At 43.5% G+C, this 22,200-nt stretch overlaps 1 protein-coding gene across 2 annotated transcripts in view; it reads right to left on the bottom strand.

The window, feature by feature from the left end:
- Positions 1-7,157: 7,157 nt before the first annotated feature.
- The window catches only part of LOC115179058 (semaphorin-6D), a 119,649-nt gene continuing 104,606 nt past the window's right edge, over positions 7,158-22,200 (bottom strand). For both annotated transcript variants that reach the window (XM_029740379.1, XM_029740378.1), the window contains one exon: positions 7,158-11,019. In XM_029740379.1, coding sequence (XP_029596239.1) covers positions 9,653-11,019 — 1,367 coding nt within the window. In that variant the 3' untranslated portion in view covers positions 7,158-9,652. The remainder of the gene's footprint in view (positions 11,020-22,200) is intronic.

Raw genomic sequence — 22,200 nt, 5'->3', positions numbered from 1 at the left:
AACAGCCTCTGTTTAGCACTAGGATAACGGGGCTTGCTGTGATCACCACTAACGGCCCATGATGAGAACACTCAACCTGTCTCTTCCTGTTTCCTCTGGCTCTCTGTTTATGCTCCCCGGCCATTCACAGCACAGAGGCTTTAATGGGGCACCACAGAACCAACCAAACAAACAATAATCACCCTGTAAGGTGTCAAACCAGGAGGTGTTCACCACATGATGAGGCAAGACGGTCAACATACCCTCCCTGAAGACATCGATAGTTGATGTCATGGTATTGGTGTCGGGATCATCGATTTTGGTCCACTCTCGCCTGCAACAGAAAGCCTTGGGTTTGTCTGAGGACACAGTCTAAATATAGGAGTAGGTTCCGGGGCAGCTGTGGTTGGGGTTGTGTGTTATGAGTGTGTTTTTGTTTGATAGGTATCAGTGTGGACTGGACAGGATGAAGGCTGTTTAGACTGGTTGTGCTGTGGGACTTCCAGTTGGCTGACAGTACTCTGGCAGGCCTGAGACCAGCAAGTGGTGTGTGTTGGGGGTTGTAACTGGGGCGGGATGTCCTGGTCTGGACAGGTGCAGGGTGAACAGGTTGAGACAGGCAGGGAACATAGGAAGAAATGGGAGGGGGCACGAAGGGCGGGGAGTGGGTGGTGAAGGAGGGGAGGGGCAGAGGAGACTTGTCAGAAACGGACAAGCACAGGTGGCTTCTTGTCTCCGGGTGAAAGTGTCAGAAGTGCTGAGTCGAGACCTCTACTGTGCCAGAATGGGCCGGATTGAACCGGCACCCGCCCCCTCCGCCAACTGTAGCATTGGGGGTGTGCTACGGTCCACAAGCGCCAGACGTGCCAGGCATGCCAACCATACAGTATAGCTCTCTACTGACATAAACCCTGATTGTGGCTGAGCCCAGCGCGACAAGCCTCAACCCACAGTGTAAAGGCCACGTAGCTGGAACAGAGAGCACTGTTGATATGGGCATATGCTTCACATTCCCCATGGAACAACATACACACAGTCTGTGGCTTTCTCACTGGCTAGCTCCCAAAGGATGAATGAAAAAGCCAGTGAACTTGAATAAAATTAATTTACAGGAAAGTTAATATGTTTAGCTAAGCCCATTTGAAATGTACTGTATACACTGTATGTTCTAGGTCGAGGAAATAGGATCTTGTTTTAGGCAATAGTTGAAAATGTTGAAATAGTCCTTGAGGTCAGAATTGTGGACAGAAAAAAAGGAAAGCAATTTAGAAAGCCCTGAAGAGAATTATCCAATCAATCACAAAACATGCAGAAGGGAAACAGAGAAACTGTCTGGTAAACCAATACGTTTCAGAGGGAGACTTGACGGTACGTGGTTGACTGCTTTGCAGTGGTAGGAGGACAGAGAGTAAGGGAGGACAAGGTCAGTTTGATCGTGCTGGCCAAGCTACTGTAAGATCTGCATGGGTCCAGAGTCAGATCAATGCTGAACAGGGGCCATAAGAGGCCACTATATGGTTAGTGTTAGTGTAAAAAGCCTCACCCCATGAGACCTATAGCCTGATAGGATTTCACCCTTAATCCATAATAGGTATGCCTGTCAATTACCTTCGCATGACACATTTGTGTTGGTGATAATGAATTTTGAACACAGAATGGATCCTATAATATCTATGTGGTGTAGACGAAATACTATTACAGCAATTTTCTCCCACATTCTTTTCAGAATGAAAGGGTCTTTCATGAAAGGCAATAAAGGAAGGAGAGCATGAAAGAGAAATTTAATATTTTTCATACTGCAATTTTCAGGAAAATGAAATGGTTTTCACCCTAGTAGAAAGGAGACTAGAGGCTGCTTGTCTCTGCTGTTGGTGAAGCCTTGTGTTTCTCCACCAGTGTTTATAGGCCATTTAAAAGACTCCAAATGCACTGCGGTTTGTGGCCTACTAGTCATTCCCAACTCTTCTCTGGGAGCGAGGCCAAACTGGGCCTACTGTAAAAACAAATACTGCAGAAAAAGTGAGGAGTCTGAGTTATGGACACTAGGCTTGTGGATAGAGAGTTTATGGCTTATGTGTCTTTAAGCGCTTCCATCGTTCTGTCATCAATTTTTATTTCACTGAGTGTAGCTTCTACAGAGCTTAGCAATGATCTGGTCAATAAATGTTTCCATTTTTCAGAAGGAAATCATTCTGAGGGGATCTATTGCACATACTCAAGCACAAGACCAAAACAAGATATTTGAGGACGTGTCCCTACTCTTATCAAAGAGGAACATGATTAACTATGATTTTAAGCTATCTTGAGTAAATGCACTTAGAGAGTCTGTAAGGAATGTTTGCATCCAAGACCAACATACAATAAGCATCATAGGGTACTGGACCAAAGTAGTCATTTCAATAACCCCCTATCTTATCAGATGTGTGCTAATGCCCTTCAAAGCATACCAAAGTTAATTCAAATCTGACTTGAAAAAACCTAACCTTGGTTTCCTCATCCCCTTGTGATACATACTGACCGAAGATAGTATGCCGCTGACTTTTAAGTGAAAACTTCTTCACGGTCAACTTCAGCAAGACGTTTCTGTCACCAAATGAGATGAAAGCCTTGGTGGTGGAGTATAAAACAAGCTCAAATTAATATCCAGTTTAATGAGGAGCTTCCTCAGATCGTTTCCATCGAGTCTTGGGGGCATTCATAAATGGAGTCCTTGTATTCTACTCTCTAGAAAAAGCACAGTGTTGAATTTGCCCTCAGAAGGCTGGCGTCCCTACATCTCTTAGTTGAAGCACACATGTGCCGACTGTGAAAAGAAAATGAGGAACTTGAGGTTAACGCTTTCACAGTATTTATCATTCATCAAATAATGTCAATCAAATAAACGGTGTTAACATTGTAAAGCCTGGATTCACATTAGTTGACAACTCAAATCAAATGTTCGCAGTGGGAAAAGACAAAGCTGTATTTCTTTATTCTGTGGTCATATTTGTTGTCAAACAGCAATGCTGTGGTCTGAATAGTGACAGCCAGGTGCGGCGAGGCCACTTTCTTTGTTTAAGGCCAGTGACAGTGATGAATGGGACTGTATGAAAGCGGCACAGAAAAACACAAGAAAGGTTGATGGAGGGAAAGGTATGAATACAAGGAAGGGACAAGCAGCATTACACGTGTCCTGAAACCTGGATCAATGTTCTCAGCATCCTCTTTTTTTTGCAGGCAAAACCCTGTCAACTTTTCAGCGACAGTGATTATTCCACTGACAGGTCTCGCTGGTTTAAAAAAATGGTGACTGCGTCTGCCCAGCCTTTCAGACGTTCCGTTGGGAGATATGTAATGAATTCTGATGCCAGCTGTCAGTGTGCTGTCGCTAGGGTGGACACGTCGGGAATAGGAAGTCATTTTAAGGCGATTCCGTGATTCCACGAGCTGTATTTCTTAGGGGAGGGGGAGGGGGATGGGTTGAGGGGAGTGGAATGTTTGGGTGGAGGGGGGTGCAGGTAGGTCACAATGGAATAGCTGACAGCATATAAACCTATTTAGAAGGAGAAAAATACATGGTTTGTGAAGTCAACAGTCAGGCGGATTAAGGGAGGTGTGGGACCATGCAAGGTAATTGGAAAATGTATTTTTCTGTCAATCATATGTGGTGTTTTCTTACATCGGTATTCTATTAGTTTTTCTTCGATGTAGAAAGTTGAAGGACCAATCTAGTTCTGGAATTTGCCAGACAGTGACTTATTTCAGGGCGTTTGATTTTTCTCATCAGGAGAACAAGTGTAGGTGGTGTTTTGATCAAATTTGTTTCACATGAACTTCCAGGGGTAAAATTCCTTTATTTGAGGCCAGAAGGCTTTCTCATACACCTCAATTCAAAGACTAGACACACACAAAAAAAGTATTCCCATATGAATTCAAGTCACACAGGTGTAGGCCTGCTTTGCATCAGATAAACTAGCTTTGCCGTTAAAAGCACCAAAATAAGGTTTATACATTTAAAAGGACAGCTCTTTCCTTAAGGTGCAAAGTGGTTTAAGTGATACGTCTCTGATAAGCCATCATAAGTTATTTCAAGGCCGTTTACTTATTTGACCACAGCAGTAGACTCCTATTAAAGAAATTAACGCCTCACCTCTGTGTGAGTGGGGCCTTTTGACTCCCTACTCCCTCCCACCACTACCCCCATGCTAATGCAGTCATGATTACCCAACAGGCACTGAGGATAATTATGTACGTTAATTTACATTTACATTTAAGTCATTTAGCAGGAGGAGCCAATGTCAAACATTTTCAGCACATCCTTATTGTACCTCATCAACATGGAGAAGGTAACAGCCAAGACATCAATCCCAGGTCACATCAACACATGTAAACAGTCCTCTTGACTAGGATTGAATATTTTCCCAGTATTTTGCAAATGTTCTATCCCTAAAAGAAATCACTTTTCTTCTGGGTAACCCGGTATTTCCAGCCAAAACCAGAAGTGTCATTCTAAAGCATACACATTCTGTATGTCTGGATTTGATTCGAGCTTTGATCGGCATGAAAATTCAAGCCGGATGTGCCATACACTACGGACATTTTATGAGCCCTACATTAAATACATTTTATGAGCCCAAACCAAAGAAGCCCAAATGACTGTGCAGTCATCCAATACATGAGCTATGGTGACTCCCTGCTTATATAAAGGTAAAATAAAACATATAGGTTACCTCACATTACGCACGACAGAAAACATAAAAGCCCATAGATGTAGCTATTCTGTCTTGGGTAAATAAATGAAACAAGCTCCAGTAGGCTACTCTTTTTGAGTGTGGACTGTATTACTGTACTGAATTGTATTATATGGACTGGAATTACACACTTGTTCAAAGCATGAAGATGAGAGAGAACATGTGATGCTGGTGCAGTGCATGCAGCCTATAAGTTGCAATTATAGGCTATTTTACTTTTTTAGAATTAGTAGGCTGACGAGTGTATTAGCCTACGTCCTCTTTTTCTCTATTGCTTCATTGCTTCCTAGCTTTCAACAGTTAAATCATTGTTGCTGTCCTTATCATCATTGTTATGACATGCTTGAATAATATAGGACTAGAATAAGATGCAGATGGCTTCCTTTTACTTCAAGAATGAATGGTGAATAAATAACTGCTATAGCCTACCACCATCGCAATCTCTTATTTTCTTTCTATTGGCTGCTGTATTTAACATTCAGCAAACAAGAGTTTGCATTCTTCTTCAAATAGTCTAGTAGTATAAGAAATGCAAAAAAATATAACGATAAATCCATCAAGCTATCTAGTCTAACTTTTCCTGGGACTCCAAGAACTAAGGAGTGTTTTTTTAAGGATAGAGGCCAGCAGAGCGCAGGTGTGTATTGAGCAAGAGGCTATAAATGAGAAATGTATGCATAATCCATCATTAATTCATTAGCTAAAAGGCTATACTACATTGAATTTATTACCTGAAAAAGGTAGGCTAGGACATCTATTAATCTAATTATGTACAGTGCCTTTGGAAATTATTCAGACCCCTTGACTTTTTCCACATTTGTTTACATCCCTGTTAGTGAGCATTTCTCCTTTGCCAAGATAATCCATCCAACTGACAGGCATGGCATATCAAGAAGCTGATTAAACAACATGATCATTACACAGGTGCACCTTGTGCTGGGGACAATAAAAGGCCACTCTAAAATGTGCAGTTTTGTAACACAACACAATGCCACAGATGCCTCAAGTTGAGGGAGCGTGCAAATGGCATGCTGACTGCAGTAATGTCAGAGAATTGAATGTTCATTTCTCTACCATAAGCCACCTCCAACGTTGTTTTAGAGAATTTGTCAGTACGTCCAACCGGCATCACAACCACAAACCATGTGTATGATATCGTGTTGCAGAGGGGTTTGCTGATGTCAACATCGTGAACAGAGTGCCCCATGGTGGCGGTGGGGTTATTGTATGGGCAGGCATAAGCTACGGACAACGAACACAATTGCATTTTATCGATGGCAATTTGAAAGAACAGAGATACCGTGACGAGATCCTGAGGCCCATTGCCGTGCCATTCATCCGCCGCAATCACCTCATGTTTCAGAATGATAATGCACAGTCCCATGTCTCAGGGATCTGTACACAATTCCTGGAAGCTGAAAATGTCCCAGTTCTTCCATGGCCTGCATACTCTCCAGACATGTCACCCATTGAGCATGTTTGGGATGCTTTGGAGCGACGGGTATGACAGCATGTTACAGTTCCAGACAATATCCAGCAACATCGCAATAGCCATTGAAGAGGAGCGGGACAACATTCCAACAGCCTGATCAACTCTATACGAAGGAGATTTTCTGATCCACGCCCATCATCAAACAGATGCATATCTGTATTCTCAGTCATGTGAAATCCATAGGTTAGGGGGTAATTCATTTATTTCTATAGACGGATTTACTTGTATGAACTGGAACTCAGTAAAATCTTTGAAAATGTTGCATGTTGCGTTTATATTTTTGTTCAGTATATATAAATCTTGAACAGGATGATCTATTTGGGATGCAATTTGAATGAAATTGATGGAGAGGGGAAACAGAGTGCTCAAGTATCCACTGATTTAAAGCAATTATATTAGAGTGATAAGCTGCTAAAAAACTCTGCAGCTTCAAATATATTAAAAAGTATTGTTACAATTAAGAAGTGAACCCCGAAAGATGGAGATGTGTAAATTAGATGTGCATTCAGGCCTTATATTATCCTACTGTGGCATAGGCTATGCTGCAGCAAATGTAGACCTACCTGTCACAAGAACAATAAGTTAGCATGATAAGATAATGCATTATGGACTGCGCTCCATAGCCTACTGAGATGCGCTCTGTCCCAACCCTGAGCATTGATGATTGATCATGCAGATAGCAGAGAGAAGGCCGGTGAGAAGCCAGATTTAGCCAGATATAATTTAACAGTTCAATTTCACGTCATGCTTTTGATAGAAATAATTTATTACAATTTACTGGTTTCTCGCAGTGATTTATCCCAGGGAAAAGGGAGTGGGTTTGGGCGGGAAGTCTCGGTAAACCTGTTCCCGCTATTCAACCCTACTCTTGACAATGGTTTATAAAGTTCAATAATTTTGTAATAAAACAGGTCACTTCTATGTGAGAATAATGTGACACACATCAGAGTCAGTGACACACTTGCAATGTATTTTCGTTTATTTCTATTGTAAGAGACATACAATGGTATTCTGTGAAACCAAATTCATAAGAGCCCAAAGAATGAAAACATTATTAATCCCCCCCCAAGAGAATGTATTTACACTCTGTGCAATACTGATAGCTAGTAAAAGTAAAATAGACCATTCCCTTTCCCATACAATGTCAACGCAAACTCAAATAAACTTCACTTCAACTCACCAATAAGTACTGTAGCTGCCCTTTTCCTGTTATGAGATATGGTCACATTCAAAATCAAATACTGGTTTCATGTGTAATGGGAGTGATCCATAAGGTCTGTGAGGATTCTACTTATGTGTGTGTTGTATCCAAACAACTAGTTTGCCTAAAACGCAAGAAAGTAGCCATCTATAACAAATGTTGTAGTTTAGGCTCATGTATCGATCGGTCAGCCCCAAGGTGAATTCAAGTGTGAAGGGTAAACTTGGGGTCAGACCAGCTTCAGGAATCTAGGGCATAAATACTATTTTCAGATACAGTAAGTGCTTTTTTTTCTCTCAAATAATTGACCATGAATCCAGCAACCATGAAGTAGCCCAGAAAGTGCAACAACAGAGTTCCAGAGGGAGTGGTATTTCTGAGGCCGATCTGACTGCTTTCCCTCTCTCTCCCTGAGGAGAACGCTCGGCAGACACTTCCGATCCCTTCCGGTCTACGCTCATCGTATCAGGGAGTCCATTCCATTTCTACCTAAAACAAACTCAACATCTTCTGATCAGACAAAAAAAACACCAAATCCCACCCTTCGGATCTTTTCCGCTACCTGTGGTGTACCTGTGGTGTACCTGTGGTGTACCTGTGGTGTACCTGTGGTGTACCTGTGGTGTACCTGTGGTGTACCTGTGGTGTGTGTACCTGTGGTGTTGAGACCAAGTGACATGTAGGGAGTATCAGAGAGCCCGAAAAATCTTAACATCTGAGGGACTGATGTCCCCCCTTTTAATCTATTGAGTAGCCTGCTATGCTACAAACAATCAAAAGGTAAAGTTAGCAATCAGAGAAACAGCTAACCCAGTGAAAACACACGAAAAGGAGGCAAACAAAAAAGATGCAGCCTCAAGCTGTGGTAGTCGCTATGCCAGTGCTGGCAGGCTCACAGTTCAGGGATATCAAAAACCCTAGTTAGAAATACAAATCTACAATAGATATGACACATTCCGACAACCATTAAAAAAAAAAAAATCGAACACCTATTATATAGCATCTTGGTGCCTTGCATTTACCCCTACCCCATACCACATACTATATTAAATAAGGCACACATTTACACATACAATTAACATTTGGCTAGTATCATTCCTTTATTTACAACCAATAGCCACAAAGTTAATAATTATAATAACTGCAGTCTGTACCATGTTAAGAGTACCATGTACCATGTTGAGTGTCTTTTGGGGGCGGATGGTCTGATCTTGATCCTGATTCTTTGGGGGTTGAGTGTCTGGTCCTCTGTGATACATGATAATTATATTAGAATTCATGAGGATCAACTAAGCACCAATGTGATAAAAACATTCTTTAGGAATTGTAGTAGACCCTACTTCATAGACCCGCTGTATTAATGCCTTTCATCTGTTTCTCAGGCCTTGGCAGGATAGTAGGGTCTCCATTTTCCAAAAAAGAGAAACGCCTAGCATAGTTGCTTTGAGTAGTTTCCTTTGCTTGTCAGTATCCACCATCTTGGCTCTCTTTTTGAATGTGAGTAGTACATTCACCATGAACGTGTTAATATGGTAAAGGATTACTTATTCCCCTAGTCCACATACTAACCATGCTGAAACAGGGGCAGGCAGGACCTTGCCTCAGAACTTATATTTGAGATGCCAAACACCAACCAGTAATGTATTTCAACATAATGGGTTCAGTTTCAAAGTAAGGCAAAAAGACAGAGCTACCTTTAAAGGAGTTTTGTTGATGTCGCTCCACAGGATACATATACTGCATATGTATATGTATACATATACGGTGTAGATATAAAAACACACATATATATACACACACATGCATATATAGAAACACGTTAGGGGGATCAGGACTTTTTGTCAACACTACATAAGAAAAAGGTAAGCAAAAGCAAGTTTCATAGGCATCACAAGAAGCTCTAGATTCAATCTTAAGCTGTCCGATGTTTGATGGTAAACCCTTCCACAACTAAGTTGCATGGTAAATCCACACTGAGGACATTGGCAGCATAATTTAAGGGGGTCGCGTTTCACCAACCCCAGTCCCTCACCTTCTATAAGCAAGTAGCTGAGCAATACCAATATGGTACAAAGATATGCATTGGACATAAAGGGGAAATAACAAGTTTGTTTGAGGTTTGTCGACAGCAAGAATGGCTGCCACATAATCCAGGGCACGTCTTCTCATAAAGGTCTTTCACTTTTCACCCATTGAGAGGAGAGGACGAGGCACAGTCACTCTTGCCCTGTTCTCCTCTCCTCTTTCTCCTCAGTAGTTGAAGTTTCCCTGTTGGTTGACGGGAGAGGAGGCAGGGATGAAGAGGGGTTTGGGAGGGACGTCGGGTTTGAGGGAGGTGGTCCGGCGGACTATGGCCCCTCGGTGGAGGTATCCTCCGGTATCCTCCTGTTTCTCTCCGTTGTAACTCTGGTGGCGTGTCAGGTACCCGTTGGGGATGAGCGGGTAGTGGATCTCGCAGGCGCTGCCGGTGGAGTTCATTCGAGCCAGCATAGGGGGCGGTTGTTGCTGGTGGCCGTTACGCTGGCTGAAGCTTTGCTGTCGGTGGACCATCCCTCCACCACCCCCTCCGTTGGCAATCTTAGTGGCAGCGGTAATCAGTGAGTGTCTCTGGGAAGAGTGCCTCCGCTCCAGGGTGGACTGGTGGTGAGGGGGCATGTCCGGAGGTACGTCCATGCGGCGGGTCAGGCTGTCTCGGGGCAGGGTGGAAGAGCTGTAGTAAGGCGCAGACTCCGTCTCGGGGATGTGCGGCTGGACACGGTTGGCAAAGGCTAGTTGACCCCCATGGCACCCGCCGCTGGCTGACAGGCCGGATGAGGTCATGACCTGGGCGTTCTTGCTGGCGTTGGCCTCGTGGATGTGTTTGAGCAGCTCGTCCAGTGACGTGACCTCCATCACCTTCTGCGGGTAGCAGGGGTAAGGCTGCTGGACCAACATGCGCTCGGTATTGTGGATCTTGCGTTCCTCCAGGGGCTGAGGTCCACCGACCAAGGCATGCCCATTGGCCAGAGCTTGCCCATTGGAGAAACTGTGAGAGTAGGGGTAGATCTGCTGGTGGAGCTGGCCTGAGCTGGGCCTGGAGCCTTGTCCCATGTTGTGGGACTTGGGCTCCTTGGCATTGTTGCAGTTCTGGTTCTTCTCCCACTGGTTCTTGAAAGCCTTCATGTTCTTGATGGGCAGTTCAGGGGTGGAGTCTGGGGTGGGCAGACCCGAGAGCTCCGAAGAGTGGTGTAGGTGATGGGGGTGGACCTGGTCTCCCATGGACATCCCTGGGTGGTGACCACCGTTCCGTCTGGGTGCTCCTTGATGATGCTCCTTCCCGTTCTGGAAGAAGGAGTTGTAGAGCTTGGGCGAGGACACCTCCATCTTATCCTCCTTGTTCTGGCATTCCAGCAGGCCATTGAGCTTGGCCAGGCTGCGTAGGGACAGTGCGTGAGGAATGGGGGCCTCCGGGTCCTTGGCCAGCCTCTTGGTCTTGTGGCCGGTGTGGTTGCAGTAGCAGGAGACCAGAAAGCCTGAGAGGAAGGCTCCAAGGACAAAGGCCACCAGCACACAGGCAATCAGCAGGGTGTAGTGGACACTGTGGTTGGTCTTCTCCATCTCGGGAGGCCGTCGGACACCTTCACAGAAAAAGAGAGCGAGAACAAAATGGTCTTTAGTGTAATGAAACCAGAGACCTAGAAGAGACTATAATTTCTATAAGGTCAAGCAGGCAGCAGCTGGAAAAGACTGGTTGTGTTTACAGAAGCTCTAGTATGTGGGAAGCAGCGTTGCAGAGGTGTTGGAACTAACCTCTTGGCTTGCCTCCCTCTCTGTTAATGAATCAATAAAGTATTTCTTGCCAAGACCTCAGCTTTCGTCGCCAACTGCAAAGAGTGGCAGAGGGCAAGAGCTCCCCAGTCAGCGAGAAATCAACTCCAAAATGAGTTTGGGTTTTAAATATTGATGGGTGCACTGGCAGGAGTCTGATGTCATTCACACTGGCTGTGCTTTCAAATGCATGGATCAGGGTGAGTGCCCCTGCGATGAACTTGCCAAAAATAACCAACTCGACCAACCAGCTCCTAGAATGTGTCACTCTTTAATTGAACGAGAGTCTGACTGATTCAAATGGTTGTCTGGGAAAACATCTGAACAGCCGCAACTAAGTGCCTGAAAATCTCAAGGTTATCTCAACACTATGAAAACGCCCTTGGATTGTGTGACCCTGCTACTATATTTGCCTAATGTTATCTGAGATTCAACAGGAGGAGTGATACTAGCCACCTTTCTCGCAATCAGAGCTTATTTACAAAGGCTGCTGCCATCTATGGTGTCAGGCCCTTCTCCAACCTTAATGATAGTCTCTGTGAAATTGATAAGTCTGGGGAGGGGATTTGGGCCACCCAGGAGCAGAAATGCAGGTGTTCCAAATAGTCTAATTTCATCCCGTAATGAGAGCTCAGGTTAGGCAGTAATAGGCAATGATAGTGCCAGCTTTAGACGTAATGGTGGTGATGGGATGTTGAAGATGATGATGAGGAGGAGGATTTAGGTGATTGGGCCTAAGAGAGACTTGTCGAGGGTTTTTCTCTTTCGATGAAATTACAAAGAGCTGCCACATGCTTCAGCTTTAACAGAGTGAGGGCACTTGATTAGAAGGGAATTTCACTGAGGGAATTTACAACTAGGCGTTTAGTGGAATCAGACATCTCGTACAACAATTTCAATGACAGCAGTGTCTTACATTTCATAATTTCTTTAAATGGGTTTTGTTCAAATAGGTTGCCAATACATTATTCTGTCTGAATAAGGAAAACATTGCTGGGACGAAAACTGGAGTCTGTGAGGGTAAATGCAGGCAGCATACCAATACCATTTGAAAGAAAGATATTCATTAATTTATAAAGGGAAAGGGAGATGTGAATAATAATTCGCATGAATCTACAGTACACGCAGAACACAGAACAGAATGTCCTTGGATACATTTAAAAAAGAATGCTCTTAGGTCAAGTGTGTGTTTGTCTTTAGGTATTTATGTGGAGAACAGGTATGCAGTGCACACACAGTATGTCTTTAGGTATATACTGTATGTGGAGAACAGGTATGCAGTGCAGACATTGTAGGCTGAAGAAATTAGTAACAAAGCTCCACTGCAGCTTCAAGCACAAACTCATCATGAATCTATAAAAGTAACAAAAGCACAACAGGGAAAATCTCGATGTGTTAATAGAGGAGCACAGGCATCAGCCTTGAAGCACCTGGCACTTTGCTAGTAACTCTAAAGGGTACTTGTCACCGTTACCGTTTTTCTTTGACAGCCTCTTAATACAAACAGAGAGAAGATGTGGCAGAATTAGCATCAAACAAGGCTTCGTTCTTTGGTCTTGAAGTAGCTGCCGACACGAGTGTCTCTTTGCCTGGCGTTGATGGAAAGTTATATGTCGGTCACAAAGTTAGAGGAAAAGTGTCTGCTCCCTGTCGCTCTCCCAGCGCTATCAGGAAGTAAAAGCTTTTAGAGCACTGCAAAGCTCTCTAACACTATCAATTGGGCCATGTGCTCTACATCAGTAAATAGAATACTGGGTGTCATTCCCCTATAGAGAGATGCAATATACTGTACTATCACATTCTCCTGGCGATAATGTTAAATTCACAGAATAAGTTTGACTTGCTGCTTTGAAATCGCAAGTTCTATCCATTCAAGTGCTATATCCATTGTATTTCTATGATGGTTAAAAAATTGTAAAAATCATCTTTGTTTAACCAGGTAGGCTAGTTTAGAACAAGTTCTCATTTACAACTGTGACCTGGCCAAGATAAAGCAAAGCAGTTCAACACATACAACAACACAGAGTTACACATGAAATAAACAAACATACAGTCAATAATACAGTAGAAGTCTATATACAGTGTGTGCAAATGAGGTAAGATAAGGGAGGTAAGGCAATAAATAGGCCATGGTGGCGAAGTAATTACAATATGCCAATTAAACACTGGAGTGATTGATGTGCAAAAGATGAATGTGCAAGTAGAGATACTGGGGTGCAAAGGAGCAGGATAAATAAATAAATAAATAAATACAGTATGGGGATGAGGTAGTTGGACGGGCTATTTACAGATGGGCTATGTACAGGTGCAGTGATCTGTTCTGACAGCTGGTGCTTAAAGCTAGTGAGGGAGATATGAGTCTCCAGCTTCAGTGATTTTTGCAATTCATTCCAGTCATTGGCAGCAGAGAACTGGAAGGAAAGGCGGCCAAAGGAGGAATTGGCTTTGGGGGTGACTAGTGAGATATACCTGCTGTAGCGCGTGCTACAGGTGGGTGCTGCTATGGTGACCAGTGAGCTGAGATAAGTCGGGGCTGTACCTAGCAGAGACTTGTAGATGACCTGGAGCCAGTGGGTTTGGCGACAAGTATGAAGCGAGGGCTAGCCAACGAGAGCGTACAGGTCGCAATGGTGGGTAGTATATGGGGCTTTGGTGACAAAACGGATGGCACTGCGCTAGACTGCATCCAATTTGGCATGGCGGTGCTTCGTTTATCCTATCTGTCCTAGGCCAGTGTGTCAGAGTGAGCCGAGGCAGTATGGGGGTTTTTGAATAATACAGGTCAGGATGCCCATGTCTCTGTGTGGCTTCCCCCAGGCTCCCTGTGGCTCCCAGTTCTGTGACTCATCTGGGCCCCCTGACCAGGACCCTATGACTATTGAAGGGTTCCACATGGCCGAGGAGCTATGAGTCAAGAGCCGCAGTGGGGAAATACACAGCGGAGGTACACAGATCTCCAACCCCACGCACAACCTGTCACAACACGTTTGGGGCTGGGGTGGATGACTCAATCGGGCCGTATGCGTGACATATGGTGGCATGGTCACAGTGAAATTAATACCCACTGAATCATGGCATGTGGGAGACTGGTGTGCTGCTAGATGGCACACAGGAGGCATAGCATGCAGGCAAACAGTGTAATGCATTGCCTCAATACAGAGTTGAAAGAAAATACCTTTAAAAAGGGTCAAATTAATCATTTTATGACCCAATATTGTATGACACCTCTGATAAAGAGGTGAGACAAAAAGGTTTGAGAGCTTTGCTTTAATGTAACATGTGACCATTCATTTTAGTTGCCTGCACCTGTGAAGTGGTAGAGGTTGCATAAAAATGTTAGTAAAATATAGGTGCGTTATGTAAAGATATGTGGTGCCGCAGGATAATTGAAGCTACTCAAAGCAACAATAACAACCTCCTCTCAATGGTTTATATAATGTTAATAACTGAGTGTTTTTCAGTGTTTGTTTTTCTTGGTTGTCACACTATATCTTTAGCCAAAGTGTGGGTTCAGCATGGTCTCTGTTGAACAGAGGCCTACTGTACGTGTAACGCGTGAAGAACAGAACACACACACATTAAGAACTCTCAGGTCTTCTAAAAGGTAAACACACATATGGTTGAGAGTGGACAGGAGGGAAGGAGGAGAGAAACGGTGACAGAAAGGGAGGGGGGGGGACAGCTGGAAGTATTCATGCTCGAGAGGACGAGAGACAGAGAGAGAGAGAGAGAGAGAGAGATACAGTAGGGAGAGAAAATATAACTTCAGTAAGAAACTGCCAGGCAACGGAAAAGAGAGAGCGCGGAACAGGACAGAAAAAAGATGAGCAAGAGAACTAGAGAAAATAAAATGAAATAGAATGTGGCAGAAAGCTGGGGACAAAAAAGTGACAGAAATAAAGTGTGAGAAAGAATGAGCAGGGAACAGATTGTAAGGGGGAGGCTGGGAGAAGATGGAGAGATGTGTCAAAGTGAGTGACAGATTGTCAGCCTGGTGGGTTTTGAAGCCTCGCTCTCAGAAGCAGCTGTGTTTTGGTACGTAGAAGGCCCCCGCTTGACGCTCTCATAGCGCTGCATGAGAGAAACACTGAGCGATTATATCCATAATGGTAAAAATAGACAAGGCTGTGCATTATGTAACCAAGCTAAAGCTATACGCAACCTGGAGTCTGTTCTGCGTTTCACTAATTAGGGAAGGGTTGCGCGAGGAGCCAAAGTTGAGAACGTGTTGATTCTGGAGTGTGAAGTGCTATTTCAGCAGGTGATTAAATGGCTCCAAAACAAACAAAAACAAAAGAAGTGAAACATAAACAAGGAAAGCAGAGATTTTCACCTTTGACTCACGTCTAACCCTTCTCTGAGATGCTTAAAACCGATAGTTATATAAAATCATACAGATTCATTTAGCTCCAACTGAACTACTACTGTACATACCTAAGAAGTGTTTCAGAGTCAAGCTGTGTTTTTATTCTATAGCATGTGCACCATAGAATCAGCTAGCCATCTGCAGTGTTGATGGCCAAATGGATGGTCTTGAGAATCAGGGATTTTGGACATCAACCGATTATTGATTATTGAACTGGGATACTACAGTGTTTATGGTAATCCTGATTGCTGATGCCTAACTATGGTGTGGAATATAGACAGCTCGACTTTGGGACAATTCCAATGTTGTTTTCAGAGTGAACTATCCCTTTAAAGATTACTGACACAATGGAAAAGTTCACTGCTCAAGATCGCACTTACAGTGCCTTCAGAAAGTATTGATACCGCTGGACTTATTCCACATTTTGTTGTGTTATAGCCTGAAGGAAAAAGGAAACTGCACACTGCTCTTGATAGTATCACTGATCTTTAATAAGCTTACGTATTGGCCTCACGGCCTTCGTCAGAGCTCTGACGAAGGCACTGATACCATCAAGAGCAGTGTGGGTTCCCTTTTTCCTTCATCTTGTTCTTGTGCACCTGCAAAAAAGATTGCTCAGATGTGCGAGTGCCTTTTGAATGTTGAGTTATAGCCTGAATTCAAAATGTATTGAAAATGAAAAACAGAAATATCTCATTTATTTAGTATCACACCCCTGAGTCAATACTTTGTAGAAGCACCTTTGGCAGCGATTACAGATGTGAGTCTTTCTGGGTAAGTCTCTAAGAGCTTTCCACACCTGGATTGTGCAATATTTGCCCATAATCTTTTTCATAATTCTTCAAGCTCTGTCAAATTGGTTGTTGATCGTTGCTAGACAACAATTTTCAGGTCTTGCCATAGATTTTCAAGTAGATTTAAGTCAAAACAGTAGCGTGGCCACTCAGGAATATTAACTGTCTTCTTGGTAAGCAACTCCAGCGTAGATTTGGCCTTATGTTTTAGGTATTGTCCTGCTGAAAGGTTAATTAATCTCCCAGTGTCTGGTGGAAAGCAAACTGAACCAGGTTTCCCCTCTAGGATTTTGCCTTGCTTAGCTCCATTCCGTTTCATTTTTATCCTGAAAAACTCCCCAGTCCTTAAAGATTAAAAGCTTTAAAATGTATGAATTTGTAAACATTTCGAAAAACATAATTCCACTTTGACAGAACCAAAAATCTCAATTTAATCCATTTGAAAAATCAGGCTGTAACAACAAAATGTTGAAAAAGTCAAGGGGTGTGAATACTTTCTGAAGGCACTGTAGCTAAGCACTGGAAAATACTCCTGAGTTCTATATCTGCGTCAAGTAAAGACGTTCCAAAATAGCCTAATTAGTTTCTGTTTCTCTACAGCTGAAGGGGAGAATGTAATAGTTCCATTAAAGGGTACTTCATTCCATAGTGCCGCAATGAGTCAACATGGCCCCAGGCTTCGCAGGCAACCATTACCCCCAACTAATGCCAGAGACGTATTTTCTGCCGAGGAAAACACAACAACAAATCATCGGCTGCAACACTCCAAGCACTGAGAGTGTTTTCAAAATTAGACACGAACAAGAGTCTGCTAACTAAAATTCAGAGTACTTTGACAGTTCAAATAGCTGATGCTTGGGTAATGATGAACAGAGTTAACGCTCTGTGTTCGTGTGTGTGGTGTGTGAGTGTGTGCGAAAGGGGGTCTGGGTGATCGTGTGAATGAATTCAATCATGTATTCTCATTATTAAGAATATGCATAATATTACACATCAGTGCCCAACCAATTGGATGCAGCTTGATTTATGCACACACGAGGTAATATGATACGCTGTAATGTAACTGGTTCACTCCAATTGAAAAATAGTGCTAATAAACATGGCATTTTATTAGAAGTGTGCTGATGCATGTAGAGCATCAAGAGGTTTCACTGAGGAGACTTGTGTTGAATACTGGTAAAAATAAAAATAAAATAAGGCACTAATGGAGATATTGAAATGTACACAATAGTTACCTGGAGGAAAATGGGGAAGGGTCATGCTTTTTCAATTTCAGTCAGGGGGAGGGTTTAGTGTAACAACAATATCATGGAATAAAATATATGACAGCCTAGGAACAGTGGGTTAACTGCCTTGTTCAGGGGCAGAATGACAGGTTTGTACCTTGTCAGCTTGGGGATTTGAACTTGCAACCTTTCAGTTACTAGCCAAACGCTGTAACCACTAGGCTACCCTGCCGCCCCATAAATGATAGTTTCCCAAATGATTATTATTATTTTTACAAATGCATATAGGCCTACCTGTTATGTGGCTGCGGTGTTAAACAATGAATGGCTTTTTCTCTTATTCATTGATGATCAGATACTTCAGTTGTATCTGGTTCTGTTGCGATACATTTTAACAGTTGATCACTTTAGCACTGTTCCAAACTTACACCATCCTCTTTTTTTGTGGTACTTTTACCCCTTTTTTGTGATATCCAATTGGTAGTTACAGTCTTGTACCACTACCACTGCAACTCCCCTACGGACTCGGAAGAGGCGAGGACATGTGTCCTCCAAAACAAGCCGCAACGCTTCTTGACACACTGCTCGCTTAACCCGGAAGCCAGCCGCCCCAATGCGTCGGAGGAAACACTGTCCAATTGGCAACCAAAGTCAGCTTGCAGGCGCCTGACCTACCACAAGGAGTCGCTAGAGCACGATGGGCCAAGGGAATCCCAGCTGGCCAAACCCTCCCCTAACCCGGACGGTGCTGGGCCAATTGTGCGCTGCCTCATGGGTCTCCCGGTCACAGCCAGCTGTGACACAGCCTGGGATTGAACCCGGGGCAGGAGTGATGCTTCAAGCTCTGTGGTGCAGTGCCCTAGACGCTGCGCCACTCGGGAGGCCAATATATCCTATTTTTTAACAATAGCCTGAATAGAAATCTAAATGCATCCAGTGCTGCAGCATGCGCTCATTCATTGTCATGCTCTGTTGTGGTATAAAAACATTCTGCCCGTCTCCGGTCATTTTCGTAGAATTGCATAGAAATGCATTATAAAATGATTTTTTTTCACAGACCGCAAATAAGAGGATAGATTCATGTAGTGCTTTTATCACCCCCCCCCTTATCCGTGAACAGTTTCTAAAACTGCATACAGTATCTAAGGCTCTCGTCTGACCTTGGAGTGAGGGTAAACGCTAGGCATGTTTTTTGATATCCACTTTATATTTTAATTATTATTTGGGGTATTGCGGAGGGTCACTTGTTATTTTTTTTCTCCAAGCATTCAGGGAGGGTCGGATAAAAATACATTTTACTGAAGGGAAGGCCATCCATTTTCTCCAGGTATCCCTTATTACAAATAACGTACAATACCTTAGAACCTGGCAAGTAGAGACTAACTTGCCATAATATCCCAGTATATCACTCAACACTGACTTTGAAAACCAAGATATTATCTGGCAAAACATGAGCGATAATACAGTTCAAAGACACATTTTCCATTTCAAACAGCTTTGGAACAGACATAGTTCAAGTACTGATAGCCTCATCATCCACCATCAAATCAAGCATGGCACTACATGCATTGTGGGACACATTTTACATGCGGTTGCATCTGGAATAAAATAAAGAGAAATAAGAGGGCATTCACCATTCAGCACCTGGTAAAGCTACTGTATTCCAGAGCCAATCCCTAACATAACTCCCTAAACAAACATTAACTGTCTGAATAGAAAAGCAGCTCTGGAAGAACCATAGCTTTACCAAACAGTGGCCTGAAAGCACGCCTAAAGCCACAGAGAAACAACTGCTTGTAGGCAACAAAAACACACAAAGCACAGTTTCAGTCATAGGCTTTGAAACTGGGTAGAGAGGTCATATGGGGAAAAGGGGAAGAGAAGGCGAGGAGGATTCAACAAAGGAGGCAGATAAGGGTTAGTCCAACCGAAAAACAAGCAGGTTAATAGAGAACTATTCCCCAGGGGTCAGGGGTCGAGGAGACAGAAAGGGGTAAGGGGTCGGGGTTAGGAGTCAGGACAACTGCGTGTGTGGATCAGTACACTGTGGGCCCAAACGTCACTGGGACACTCAACACTGATGTTGACTAACACTCTGGTCTCCATGGTGTTAACATGATAATAAAAATGTCATGGTGACACTAAGCACTCTGAACCCAAGGGTGACAGTAAACATATAGGAAGTTTCCCAGACACAGATTAAGCCTAGTGCTGGATTTAAAAGCATGCTCAATGGAGAATCACCATCAGCTTTTTTTTGTCCAGGACTAGAGTGAATCTGTGAATGGGAAACCAGCCTCTAATGTTGACAGACAGGCAAGAACATGTTGTGAACAACTTCAGTATAGTGCATGTTTTGAGGTGTTCATTTTGCTGCGTATGGAAAGATGTAGTATTGTGCATGTACTGTATATGACCCGCGGGGAGGTGTACAGTACAGAGCCCTACAGTGTGTGTTTTCATAGTCAAACCTGATGTCAATCATAGACATCATAAAGAGCCAGTAATTCGGACAGAGGAATTAAAGGAAACAGTGATCTAGGTAAAGTGACCTTTATTTAGTGTCATTACCACATGACTAAGTAATGATGGTAAATTAGCTGTAACAGCTGTGACTGAGGCACAGCTGCTACAGCTGTGAGGTGGGCAACATTTTCCTGGTTATGATGAATAGCTTAATGTACACACCCAGCTTGAGGAGGATGCTGCATAGGATTGTTGATATGCCTAAATTAACCATGTTTTTTGAGTTTATAATGCACAACTTAAAATGAATTTAGCGACATAGGATGACTGATGATGTCGTAATCAAGAAGAGAGGTGATGTGAGAGTTGAGTTGTATTTATGGCTAGACGGGAAGTCTATATTCCTCGATCCACTGAGATATAAATAAGAGTAAGGAACTGGCACCGTCCCCCCAGGACACCAACCCCTCTTCAGCAGCAAAGAGAAGTTCAGCCTGAGTTCATTCTCTGCTCTTCTCCTAGTGCTTTAATGAGTTTCAGAGCCCTGCCTGCTTGCCTATATTATCGAGTTGTCTCCCTGTACTTCTCGGCTAAATTAGCTGCTAGCAAGGTTTTTTTTGTTGCCGTACCCACACAGGTGAATTTGAATATGCGGACGACCCCGGGGAAGGTCTGTTTAAAATAAGCTAAGCAGGAAATAACACTGGGAAAACAAACACTAGCGAGATCTAAAAGCTGGGTCTAAATAATGTGCGTTTGCAAACGCGTAGGTTGAAGCATTCTGACACTATAGCGAGGTAGGCGTTCTCCCTTGATGGAAACACAGGGTCGAACCGCAGCTAAATGATTGCTGGAAATGTTCATAACAGCGAGGTCTCAAAAGGGGTGCTTGTACTTGTATTTTGGTCAGTCATAGTCTTTATATAATACATTGCTTCTATCCGTAGCTGGATGAATCATGTCACCTTGTATTTGCGTCTGTGTAGGCCTTACATAAAATATAAACAAAAGCAGTTGGGATGCAATTCTAGAGGGCTTCAGAATTGCTATTACTGTAGCTTGCGGTAAATAGTTTGTTTATTGTGCCAAAGGTGTTTCAAACCTGCTTCAAGGCTAGCCTTAAACATACATCAGAGCTAACTAGACTCTTCTCAAATGAACCTCAGTTTACAGAAGTACATTATGAGTTGTGTTGGTGCTGAGCTAGAACAAAAGCCTGCACCCATGGCTGCCCTACCAGAGTTTCTTGACCCCTATTCTACCTATACTGCATCTCATCTGAAGTTTCCACGATGTTCCTTAACTGAAACCAATAGCATCATACACACACACACACACACACACACACACACACACACACACACACACACACACACACACACACACACACACACACACACACACACACACACACACACACACACACACACGCGTGTGTCCTATAGCTAGTATAGTGTGTGGGTGCATCAGAGAGAGAGACCTTCCTTGGAACTGCCACGCTGTTACTTCCAGAACAGTTCCTCTCTCGCCTTATCAGCCAGGTCTCCGTGCTTTTGATTGAACCGGCAGCCAGGCGACACTAGCCCATGCTGAAATAGATTGCGTTGCCCAAGTTTCTATTACGGTTTCCCCTTGTACGCTCGCCAGCTGCTGGTTATTTATTTGTTACAGGCTTTTCTCATTTGAGCCTGAGTGGCTCATCATTGCAGCCGGAGACTCTGTCGGCCTGAATGGAACCCATCACTACCAAGGATTTATGGACTCCTGACAAGGCGCCAGAGGAGCGCAGCAAGGGGAGTCTGGGCTAAAGGAAATAGCATCAACAAACAGTCTTCCCATCCTGCTGAATATTAGGAGCTCCTATTGGGAGTAATCTGGGAATGACATTCAGGAAGCTGCGCTCTAGACAGCGTGAGAAGAGAAGACGTGCTTGGTCGTGTGTGATTGTTAAAGTGTGTCCCGCTGGAGAGCTACCCTAGTAGATGGACTAAATAAGAGATGAGAGGAGACATGCAGGAGTCATTTTGTTTGGAAGAGTTAATTGAAGGGTTAATTGGATCCAATGCAGTATCTATTTATGTGATTAAGCCTCTCTAACTCATGGTTACTTCATTAAGTGAGTGGATATATGGTTAAATG

The sequence above is a fragment of the Salmo trutta genome, chromosome 3 (genome assembly GCF_901001165.1).
Source record: "Salmo trutta chromosome 3, fSalTru1.1, whole genome shotgun sequence".
Taxonomy (NCBI): Eukaryota; Metazoa; Chordata; class Actinopteri; order Salmoniformes; family Salmonidae; genus Salmo; species Salmo trutta.
The sequence above is the reverse complement of the archived record's forward strand: the minus strand, read 5'-3'. Positions and strand labels throughout refer to the sequence as shown.